The following is a 12,604-nucleotide window of genomic DNA, read 5'->3' as shown; positions in this document are numbered from 1 at the left end:
CTCAACATTTCCTCCATCTGCATCTCCCTCTGTGCACAACTTACATTTGAATGTAGCTGCCACACTGGTTAATGACCCTCTCAGACCACTACATTTTTGATGAACCCACTCAGCGCACATTGTACATTGAATGGAGTTCACTCCGACACCCTTCCTGCACACAGCACACGGCATGTGTCAAATGGTGATTTTAATTTGTGACTTCCATTGGGAGTGAGGGGGTACAGGAGGGTCTCTTTTCTTCAGATGGGGAATCAACACAGCTGTCTCATCTGCATTTTATTGTGGGTGTTAAATACTTTGTTATATCTTTCAGAGGAGAAGAAGAAGCCTAATTTGCTGGTTTGGTGCTCTTTTTTCCTGAATTTGGCATTTCGGTGACGGTGAACATGTTTTATAGAATTTTTTTGCATGAGTTTTTTGTGATTTGATCATTATTTTGATCATTATTTTGATTGTGGTATTTGGGAAGCCATCATATTTCTTTAAATTAATTGTATCTACCTTACGAAGATATACAGGAGGTGTGGGAGGAGGTGGCACAAACGTTTTTCTCCATCATCATGAAGTGAACTGCACAGATGTTATTCCTTTTTGACCAAGCTTCCAGCCATTATTATATTCTTCCCTCCATTATCATATTCCTCATATTATCATTTTCATCATATTATCATATTATTTAGCCATTATCATATTCTTCCTTCCCAGTAATGTGAGCTTCTTGAGGCCATTTGTCCATTCCATTTGTGCCTTCTCAACGCAAAATTAACTTGATTTTTCTATTCACTTATCCTCAATGACCTAACCACATTCTTACCATTAACTTCATTTAGCTTAACACTCACATCCCTTTTTTAACATTAACTTGTATATCTTATTTACACTCTATTGGGATGAATTTATCCAGTGCATTGCCCTGGGTTTGCCTACTTTTTGGAGAAGATACTGTGGGATCTGTATCGAAAACCAAAATCGTGTTGAACAATGAATGCAGTCAATGGAACGTTGATTGGGGGTATACTACCATCCGTGGGAAGCAAGCAGCTGGCATCAAGATGAAGAAGAAGAAGAATTTGCCGTTTCAGGCATTAATACTCCATTGCAGTATGACTATACAAAATCCCTGATAAACCGTCAATTGAACGGAAAAACAAAACCTACAAATCTTAGTGAACATGCGACCGGCATTTTCATCTGCACTACTAACGCCGCATCTTCACTAACACAATCTCCATCTGAATCGCTCACGCAAGGCTCAAAATTATACGGCTACACAATTCCCCCGAAAGCGTTTCCATCACTAATTTTGTCCCCAATAGTTTTTTTCAAAATCCCACTGATCAGTTTCAACATACTGAGAACCTATAGAGTTGCTCATGATTGAGGAACCAGTATCGGAATCCGAGCTCGAAATACACCGTTCTCTATGTACAGCCCACCATTTGGATCGAGGTGAGTTCATAGTGTGACATCACTGGCAAAATCGACAATCGGCACTTTAGGGATTTTTTGACACTTTGTGATTGGCAAATAAATTATTCAAAAAAGCTCTCCTTTCAATTTGACCGTGATTAATGATTTTCAATGGTTTTCAGAAAAACAAAATTGCCTTTGGGTTCCCTTTAATCTACCGCGTCACATAGATTGGTATGGTATGATCCATCTATTGCATTGTTAATTCTAATCCCCTGTCATGAAGATTGGCATTGTGTGATCCGTCTGTTGCTTTTACCTGGGTCACCAAAGGTGGATAGAGGTTGTGTTTTCACCCGTCTGTCTGTTTTTTGTTTGTTTGTTTGTCTGTCTGTCTCTGTCTGCGAACAAAATATCTCAAAACGTTTTGGATGGATTCGGACAAAATTTGGCAGAGAGGTAGTGTATGTGACACGGACGAAATGAATGGATTTTGGTGAAGTTCAGGGAGTGAGGAGAGCTGAAACGAGGTTGTCCTACCTGCCTGCCTTGGCCTTGGCCCTGTGCCTGTGTTCGTCTGCCTGTTGTCTTTACATCGTCCCACTCGTATCATAATCACCTCTTTGTCGTCTTGCTGTCTCCTCATCATTCTGACCATAACCTCCTCATAACCTGCTCTGAACCCATCCTCCCCAACCCCTCTGCCACCAGAGATAGATCACATGGTTTTGTCCCTTTCCCTGTCTGTGCTTGTGACTGGAGTGAGGCACCTTAGTTTTTGTAGGATTTATTTTACCATTGTTTACCTCATTGTATGTCGTTATTATTGAATTCATCTTCTCCAGTTATTTTGTTGTGTTTCGGGAATAAACCCGTTTTGTTTTACAAGCTTTAAGGTTCTCATGATTCTCCTCAGTCCCGCCCGCATGAGCATAATATCATCATCATTCACGATGTCGCCACAGGAATTAAAAGCGTTTGGTACATCTCGGGATTTTAACCTCCCGCCTCAACGTGTTCGACGTCAGTTGAGCCGTTGACACAACAGTGTGTGTGTGTGTGTGTGTGTGTGTGTGTGTGTATGTATGTGTGTGTGTGTGTGTGTGTGTGTGTGTGTGTGTGTGTGTGTGTGTGTGTGTGTGTGTGTGTGTGTGTGTAAATTTATTGTTTCATTCTATCTCTTTTCATTTATTTGTCCTTTGACACTGGTAAAATGTTCTATTTTTTTTCTCCAAATTACAGCAGCTGTTTTTTTATTATTATTATTTTTTTTTTTTTATAACAGAGCTCGCTCTTCACAAGACTAAAGGCCAGTCTCGGTGGAGGCTGCACAAGTTTGAGAAGTTGCATATGTTGAGTCGATGCTTTGTGCCTTTCTTCCAGATGGTCAACATCATATTTTGTGAATGTGGTGTATGTGAGTCATGCTACAAGAGCCATTTTAGCTGCATTATCAAGGAGAAAAACATTGCTGACCTTGACTGCCCAATATGTCCTGCCCCAACCATTAATAGTGAGGAGAATCTAACCAACCTGTTCTCATTGCTGGATACACAGGTACACTTTGGTTGACGAAGAACTTAATAATACTGATCTTTTTATAATTGACTATCATGTACCTGCTGAAATCCCACGTTCTGTAAAAATGTGACTTCAACAACATTATGCAAAGAATAGTTAAATATCATGTGAATTTAATATTATCTCACAACAGAGATGTTCAACGATGTTGCTTGATTAAGTCAATCCCACCCCCCAATATTTTCTTCCCCCCCCCCCCCTTCCCCCAACTCAAGAATTCGAACCCCTGCAAGACCCCCCCCCCCCCCCCACCTGCCAACCCAACTCCTCAACTCACCCCCCCCCTCCCCTCAATCCTAAGTCCTCAACTCCCCCCCGCACACCCTTCCCCCCATGAATATGTGGGGTTTGCGAATGTTAAGGTCCGACAGTATATCACGATATCTCAAAACGTTGTGGACGGGTTCTGACGTAACTTGGTGGAGAGGTTGTGTGTGTGACAAGGAAGAATTCATTCGATTTTGGTGAAGATCGGAATCCGGTTCCAGATCTGAGAATTTTTAATGTGACAAGTTAGGAGACGACGATGGTTCACGAGCGAGCGGTATTCAATGACAAAGGACGGACTACTTTGAAATGGCCGTCTTTTGTGACCTTTAAACATCAAAACCGACATTGAAAATATATAAATAGGAATGTATTATCTGTTATGAGACTAGTTAGCTACACAATATCAAACATTTGGTTTGATTCCGACAACTTTGAAAATTTGACCTTTGTGACCTTGAAATGTCAAAACGAAGGTTACTGAACTTGAAATGAGATAGAAATAATGTATAATCAGTTATGAGGTTAGTTAGCTACACAATACCGAAAATTCGGTTCCATTCCGACAACTTTGAAAATTTGACCTTTGTGACCTTCAAAGGTCGAAGATTCTGAAATTTGTTGGAAAACTTGTATTTCATGATGTATGTGACAATATACGATCATGTATGACATTTCACCCTATCAGGAAGTGAACAATGTAATAAAACCATCAAAAATCGACTTTTCTAAATTTGGTGACCTTGTGACCTTGACCTTGGGGCGAAAATGAAAAATCGAGCTCCGTGGGGCTAGACACATGACATTGGCCTAACCAAATACCGAAACCCCTGTCAGATTCCACCAAACCCCTCGGAGAAGATGTAGCTTGAACTCGATTACCCCCTAAAAAGACATCTTTTTCGGGCGTGGCTCTGCCCACAATGGGCGCAATACGCCCACTCTAGGCAGGACACAACTAGATCATGATATCAACCTCCCACCCAAGTTTCATCAAGATCGGATGATATCATCGGGTAGTTATGCTGCGGACTGACAGACAGACAGACAGACACACCCATGACGAATATAGTGGTCACTCTGTTTGATAACTCGTGAACCAATATTTCACCATTGAGTGGTAGGGCTGAAACCTTGATATACCACCATATCTCAAAAAGTTATAACTGATTTGGACGAAGCCTAGTGGACAGGTTGGGTGTGTGACAAGGACAAATTGATTAGATTTTGGTGAAGATCTGGATCTGGATCTGAGATTTTTTTTATTTTCAGTGAATCTTCCCCATTGAGAGATGTGACAAAAACACGACACAGTACGGCACGATATTTCAAAAACTTGTTGGGCTTGATATGTTCAATTGGATCAGGCACTGTGTGGCGGACGTTTGCGCTCCGCCGAGTGCCTTTATAGTTTTTAATGTAATCCATCTCGGAGATCGATTCACCAATACCATTTTTTGGCTATTTATAAGATTACAAGTCCATATGCTGTCCTTTTCAGAACTGTACATGTTGTTACTTTGTGCTCATTGTTAAAAACAACCCCCTCCATATATTCAATGAGGGTTGCCTCTTATTGAAATAAAATATTGTTATCTTTGTGGGGGTAGGTTATGAAATACCTTCGTCCAGGTAGAATTGTATAGATTAGCGTGCTCAGTATGCCGTGTGGACACCTCGATGTTACTAAGCAGGCCCGGATGTCGCGTAAGCGTATATTTGTCTCCATGCAAGGGGTGGAGCTATGCTAATTAGTGAGGGTAGATTCCCTGTGTGTAGTCGCCTCTGTATTTTTTTCCCTTCGTTCCTCATGACACTTGCACCACCAGCCATGCGATCAGCGCCTACAATTAAATAACGCAATCGCCAACCGGATCCGGACATTCGACTTAAACCACCCAGCTTGAATCTTCTCGATGGGCATCAAGAAAGGCCGTGAGGCCCCGCCCCAAGAGGAACGATTGGTCATGGCCATAGACTGATGCGACGGCGCTCGGTGATTTGAGCGCGGGTGACGTCACAGAGAACATTTGAGCGAGGGAGCAAAAAGGCGAAGTGACCGCCATCGAGGGAGACCAGAGCCGAGTCCCAGCCAACACTACACACCACATTTTTATTTTCATTTATTTCTCCCCGTGTCATGTATTTGTGTCTGAATGGGGGTGCCCCAATTAGGAATTATAGATTTTACCTCAACATTCTTTTTATCGACTTGCATTTATTTTCATTAAACCATTATTTGTACATTTTCCATTTCTTGTCTGTCTTGTTTATTCGTTCATGGGTTTGCGGAATAAACCTCAGTCGCGTCCGCCCATACAGGTAAGGACCTCACTGCCCTCCACTATTCCCCGCATGTGCACAACGTACAGCCATAGTTTGGGTGTACGCCTCGGAGATTAACCTCGGTCGGCCATCCGTCACCTTGAGGTCTTCACAACAGGGTGAAAACGACAATATTTTGGCATGAGCAAAAGCATTTTAAAGTTTTTGAAATGTTTTCTCCAGAATTGTTGAAAAATGGTTGTGTTGAAAAACAAAGGTAACGACTAAATCTACTCATTTTCTCTCCTCTTCATAGTTCCGAACCTTTGTGGATGCCGATGTCTATGAACTTTTTCAGAGTAAAGTTCGTGATCGTGCACTGATGATGATGCCAAACTTCCGCTGGTGTGCAAACAATGTATGACTTTTTTTTATCCTCTCACTACTGTCCTAAACTGTTACCTCACTGTAATCACTTTTGACTTGCTTCCAATAACACTTCCATGAATTATCGTTTAATATCAGTTGCGCATTACACTTCTTCTTCCACCTCCCCCCTTTGCCCCCCCCCCCACCCCTCCTCCTCCCATGCAACAGTTCTTGGGGAAAACTGAGGCGAATCAGTGTAAAAGTGTCTTGACTCTTGACTACAGGAAAGTGGGGGATATGATGCACATATTATATTGAAATGATAGAAACAGAAATAAAAAAGAAAGTCCTGATTGGAAAGGGGAACTGAACAGGAGCCGATAACTTGAAAAGAATGACTAAATGCCCTACTACTCTCAAATTATCCACTCTGGCTCCGGAAACCCAAAAGCACTCTTCTCTACAATAAACAAACTCCTCAGCCCCCTGAACACCACCACCCAGTCATTCACAGTAGACAACTGCATCTCCTTCCTTTCATTCTTCCAACACAAAGTTGAAAACATCTACAACAGCTTGACCACCGCCGCACCCGCTCCCCCTCAAACCACCTGCCCCCCCTTATCCTGCCATCCCCTGTCTCAATTCTCCCCAATCTCCCCTACTGACCTCTCTGAACTCCTCATAGGAATGAAAACTGCCACGTGCACTCTTGACCCCATCCCCTCCAGCTTTGTCAAGGCCTCCCTTCCTGCTCTCTCTCCACTTATCATTGCAACAATAAACTCCTCCCTGTCTACAGGCATCGTCCCACCATCCCTCAAAATTGCTGCTGTTACCCCCATTCTGAAAAAACCTGGACTAAACCCTGACACCCTAAACAACTTCAGACCCATCTCCAACCTACCCTTTCTGTCGAAAGTTTTGGAACGCGCTGTAGCCACTCAACTCAAACATCACCTCTCTGCAAATAACCTGTATGAAACATTCCAATCCGGATTCCGCTCCAACCACAGTACTGAAACTGCTCTCCTCAAAATCACCAACGACCTTCTCCTCTCCTCTGACGCTGGCAACCTCAACATTCTCGTCCTCCTCGACCTCAGCGCCGCCTTTGACACCATCGATCACACCATCCTCCTCACCCGACTTGAAACATAAACAGGCCACTCACTCGATGAACTAAATAAAACTTTACAAGTGACATTCATGTCATTCCGTTAGAATTTCTTGTGAACGTTATGAGGGGCATGGGGACCAGAACAGCGGAATGTGTTTCCCACCAAGTGGTCCATTTAACTGAAATCATTTTCAAAACAATGTGTATTCCGAAAAAAATCCAATGTCTGTAATTTACAATTGTTGATACACTTGAACATATAATTTCTATAATCAGAATATATTTACATTTCAAACCTGTCGCATTTTTTGCCACACTGTGGCCACATAAGGAAGGAGTTAGAATGAGCGTGAGAATAGGAACGATGAATAGGTGTGTGGGTAAGCAGTTAAATGGGTAGGCCGAAACAGCCGAGCAGAGCGCATCAGAGCAAAATAACCACCAAACAGGCCTAAAAGAAGACATGGCAATGAGCACAGCGCACGAATAACAATCTTCGCAAATAAAAATGGACAATAATCGATGGTAACACAAACAAACCTGGAGTTATATTCCTAACTTTAGAAGCGAGTCTCTTCAAACAAGGATGAGAAACGTCCTCTTCCAGAAATTGGAAAATGGAAGTCTTTTGGACCAGTGCTGAGAAGCCAATTTTTACCCCCAAGCAGGATCAATCCTTTTGGCAACTTTATTATGACAAACCGCACTGCCATCTTGTGTTGTGACGTTCCCGTTCCCGATGTTCCCACCCTAGTTACCATGACATTCCCGAGTCTCCCTCTTCACTTCCTTCCTTCCACATCTTCACGCTCCCCCACTTACTCACTCCTCACTCCATCATGATGTAGCTTGTCTTTATTAATCTGCCAATTATTATCTTCCAAACATCTGATGACACCTGTCATTGTTCTCTTTTCAGTGCCCAAATGGAATTCTCCATGATGGACAGCAGCTGAAGATGCTTTGCCCTCATTGCAATAAAAGAACCTGCAGTAAATGCAAAAAACCTGTAAGTACAGTGTGGCCCCGTTATAACGCGATCGTTGAGGTCCATAAAATGTCATCGCGAAAAAAGCGGGGTCGCGCTAAATCCGGGTTTAAGAAAATCAGTGTTCAAACTGACCCAATGTTGACCTAACATCCGAAAACATCCGACCGTCTGGGATCATCTTGTAGCAGAGGCCTGTTTCGTCACAGTTGTACACTTGTTCTTCCACGTAGCCACCTTCTTCTAAGAGAGTTTTTAGTTCAGCCGGGTATTCGCTGGCGGCGGCACTGTCGGCTGAGCGAATTTCTCCTGACACTAACACTTGAGAAATCCTGTGACGGCATTTAAACCGGTCTAGCCATCCATTGCTAGCTTTGAACTGTGAGGTTTCTCCGTTGATCTGCTTGTCAAACTTCTCGGCTTGAGCTTTGAGAATAGGACCGGAAATTGGAAGGCCTTCTGAGCGAGCTTGAACGAACCACTCGTACAGGGAGTCATCGAGGCTGACATCTATGGCTGTCTTCAGGCGTTTGGCTTTTAGTCCTGCTTCTTCTTCAACTTTGCAAAGTGACACACGTAACTTTTCTTCTTGAGATTTCCAGCCACGAAGTGTTGATTCCGGTATCCCGAGGTCTCGTGCAACTTGAGTTTGACTTTTAGTCTTGATCGCGCCAAGTGCGTGAAGCTTATCTTTCACAGAAAAAGATTTTCTTTTTCTAGCAGTTTCTTCCATTTCCGGAAAGAAGTTCCGGAAAGAGCAAAAAAAAAAAAAAAAGGTCCAATGACTCATCGCGTTATATCCGAACTCGCGTTAAATCATGGTGCGTAAAATCGGGGTTTCACTGTATTTCAATCATAACAAAGCATCATGGTTCATTTATATTTGTAGCTGTAATATTTATATTTGTAATTTGAGCTCATACATTGTGGATATTATTCCAAGACAAAATGATTTACTTACGTGAACATATTAAGAATAACAAATCTAGAATTTTTTCCCTTTTTTATCTAATTACCCTCCATTGGCTGGTGTTGGCTTAGCGGTCAGGGTGCCACCTTGGGATCCTAGGATCCTGGGTTCGAATCCCGGTCGATCGCTGAATTAACGCCAGGGGGGTTGACTCAGCCTGTCATCCTTCCGAGGTCGGCTAATTGAGTACCAGCTTGCTGGGATGAATGATCCCCGTGTGTACCCCGGGTTAGAATAGGTACACCGTATCCCTGCGCATCGTAAGAGCGTGACCAAGGGTTGGCGTCAGGAAGGGCATCCGACCATAAAAACATTGCCTCAAACAGGGAACCATGATTGTCATGGGGCCCGCAAGGCTAACCCCCGCTCTAGCGGGGAAAATGGCCTTAAAACGATCATTCATTCATTCATTCATTCATCTAATTACCCTCCATTGATTCTTTTGAACTCCAATTGTGAATACATTGCAAGTAATTCATATGATAATGCTCACAAATCATGGTGGAATTGATTCATCTGACCTTTTGCTTTCGCAATGTAGCTGCAGCAATGACGGATCTCTAGGTTAGCTTGCGTTGTGCCACTCATATTGCGTCATCCCAAGTCAAACCGATGTGCTGCAGAAGTGGAGTCAACGTGTCTTTCCATATGGTGTGTGAGCGGTCTATGTCTTGGATGCATCCAGTCAGTAGAAGGGTCTGAAAAGAGTGTGATTGATGCATCGCTACCTTGATGATGGCATCCATGGCTAAACTGTCATAGTTGGGCAAGGTCGATAGTGGAGGCCATGTCATTCATTTTGGGAGATGTGCTGAAATTGTTAATTTGTTATGTGATCCTGCCAGGGGAATTGTAGGATACGATGAATGGCTCTCCTATCAAAACCATTGATGAGGGCCTTAATTGTAGCTGTTCGTGTCGAAGCCTCAGATCCGTAGCAGAATATGGGTGTGATCACTTTATGTACAAACGCAGCTTGAGTCTTTGAATCACTGGAACTTTCTGGATGTATGACAGAGGCCAGAATAAACTAGAATTAAGCGGCATGTTGCTGTATCCCCGGGGGAAGGCACTTTACATCCAATATATTGTTACGTGGAAGGGGGAGAGGGATCCATAGCTAGACTGTGGTGAGTGTAGAGAGAACGTGAGACACCTCGCTTGGAGGATGGAGGAGAACTAGAAAGAGACCTGGAGGCGAGGAAGAAGAGGAGGGCTTGTGTGTGTCTTTGGAGAGATCAGGAATCTCTATGTAAAAGGAGCACGTGAGAGCAAGCTGTTCACAGGGGAGTTTTGGAGGAGACTGATTGTGGCTTTGTCTCTGGGTGAATTGACCCAAGCTGGGGATTACCCTATGTTTTTGGAGGAGGAGAAAGAAGATGGAGGGCATACCAGGAGATGTTGGTTTTGACTGAACAAAGGGGTCCACTAGACCTGATAGAGGCTGATCATCACTGGCCTTCCTCATGACTGAATTTCATCGAGCTCTGTTTGGCTTTCGGTTTGGGAGCTGCTCGTCACTGGCTCTCGTCTCGTACATGGTTTCCAAAACTGCGTCCACCCCACGCATCAGAGAAAAGGGAAGTCTCACCTGTATTATTGTCTTGTTGTATGAAAATTTCTTGAAAACTCCCACACAATTGTTACATATTTATATGAATGTATGTGAATTACCATTCAGGTCTTTGCTTATCCGTGTGTAGTATATTAAGTTGTTGTGTAGTTGTTGTGGTTGGAGGGTCAGGAGCCCTTCTGAGGGAGTGGCCGGAAACGGAAGTGACCGGAAACGGAAGAAGAAAAGACACGAGGAAAAAGGACGATTCTTATTCTTCCTCGCCCGCTCCGACAAAAGGTGGGATCGACCTTGCGCTGCGTGAAAAAGCGGCGTTCCGAAACCCGTCTGGCGAGAGGAGTTACCTGGACGTGTAACTACCTTTTGACACGGCAAGTCACCGTGAGTTCGTGCACGGAACCAAGCGTCCGGCACAGTTTGCCCCGTCTACAAGGACGCGTACGGGTCGCACGTTGGGCCTCGCGCGCGTTGCAAACCGCGCTTGGTTTTGCCCCGTCTACAAGGACGCGTACGGGTCGCACGTTGGGCCTCGCGCGCGTTGCAAACCGCGCTTGGTTTTGCGCCGTCTACAAGGACGCGTACGGGTCGCACTTTGGGGCCTCGCGCGCGTTGGAAGCCGCGCTGGGTTTTGCCCCGTTGCTTGGCAAGGAGGTGTGCGCTGCAGCAGCTGTCCCCGGTACGAGACGGCACGTTTGGAGCACGTCCGCCCGGGGTTCGTTCAACCGCCCGTGTGCAGAGAAGAGAGACATTGGGAGAGACATTGACCACGGAGGGAGTCAGGAGTGGGGCTCACGTGAGGAATGTATAAGATGGCCATCTTAGAGTTAGTGTAGATGAGTTTACATCTTTGTGATATTGATTGCTGATTGTTGATGGTTGATTGCTCGGGGAATATATCATTGATTATTCCGGATCCTTGGTGTGGGGTTTCCTTTTGATTGGAATTCCTATTGATTGCGTTACGAAAGCTCATATATATATAATACTACTTGCTGGCGAAGGTCCTCTCACGGTCCGGGGGTCACCGAGACCAGGTAGTCACCGAGGGGACCACGTAACAGAATTGGGGGCTCGTCCAAATTACGATTTGCGGTTTCGCAATTGGGTCTACGTCCGGGATTTAAAATTGTATAAAATAATAAAATAATAATTTTTTATTAATTAAAAATTATTAATTAATTATTAGTTAATTTTTTTTTTTTTTTTTGAGAAATTGGGGTAAAGTCTTGGGTGAAGGTTAACAGGTGTTAACGATAGGCACCATGGCGTTCGTGGCACAGAACTTTGGGGTAACCCCGAGTGAGGCACAGTTCCGAGCGTTGCTAAAGTCGGACCTCTTGAAATTGGCCAAACATTTTAACTTGGAGGTCCGAACTAATTTGAGGAAGGCAGAGTTGCAGGCCACGGTGATACAATCTATGGTGGGATTAGGAACATGGGACGAGTTAGCCTGGGAGTGGCTACCCGAAGAACCAGAAGACGTTGAGCTCCGGAAACTGGAGTTGCAATTACGGAGCCAGGAACGGATTAAAGAAGAAGAAAGGAAAGCAGAAAAGGAAAGAGCAGAAGAAGAAAGGAAAGCAGAAAAGGAAAGAGCAGAAGAAGAAAGGAAAGCAGAAAAGGAAAGAGCAGAAGAAGAAAGGAAAGCAGAAAAGGAAAGAGCAGAAGAAGAAAGGAAAGCAGAAGAGAGGAGGGAAGAGAAACAAGCAGAGGAAAGGAGAGTGGAACGAGAACTCCAGGAAAGGTTAGAAGACAAAAAAGCAGAGGAAAGGAGAGCTGCAAGGGACCTCGAAGCAGAGGAGAGAAAAGCGGAAAGGGAATTAAAGGAACGTGACATGGAGCTTCAGCAAGAAATCAAATTCAAGGAGCTGGAGTTAATGAGAGAACGGGGAGAGGCACCACCCTTGCTGACGGGGTCGACACCTAACCAGAAAACCTGGGATGTGGGCAGACATGTGAGGCTGGTTCCACCGTTCAGTGAAAAAGAAGTCGCGAAATTTTTTCCACACTTTGAGAAAGTGGCTCGACAATTAAACTGGCCGGAGGAGGCATGGACCA

At 44.1% G+C, this 12,604-nt stretch overlaps 1 protein-coding gene across 5 annotated transcripts in view; it reads left to right on the top strand.

Moving 5' to 3' along the window:
- The window catches only part of LOC137433790 (E3 ubiquitin-protein ligase RNF31), a 104,886-nt gene that overhangs the window by 48,472 nt on the left and 43,810 nt on the right, over positions 1–12,604 (top strand). For all 5 annotated transcript variants that reach the window (XR_013624811.1, XM_068126120.2, XM_068126123.2 and 2 more), the window contains exons 12-14: positions 2,797–2,970; positions 5,843–5,944; positions 7,935–8,024. Coding sequence is in view for 4 of the 5 variants with exons in the window: in XM_068126120.2 (XP_067982221.2) it covers positions 2,797–2,970; positions 5,843–5,944; positions 7,935–8,024 (366 nt within the window). In the remaining variant the exon portion in view is untranslated. The remainder of the gene's footprint in view (positions 1–2,796; positions 2,971–5,842; positions 5,945–7,934; positions 8,025–12,604) is intronic.

The sequence above is a fragment of the Myxine glutinosa genome, chromosome 10, assembly GCF_964187855.1.
Source record: "Myxine glutinosa chromosome 10, kmMyxGlut1.1, whole genome shotgun sequence".
Classification (NCBI taxonomy): Eukaryota; Metazoa; Chordata; class Myxini; order Myxiniformes; family Myxinidae; genus Myxine; species Myxine glutinosa.
The sequence above is the reverse complement of the archived record's forward strand: the minus strand, read 5'-3'. Positions and strand labels throughout refer to the sequence as shown.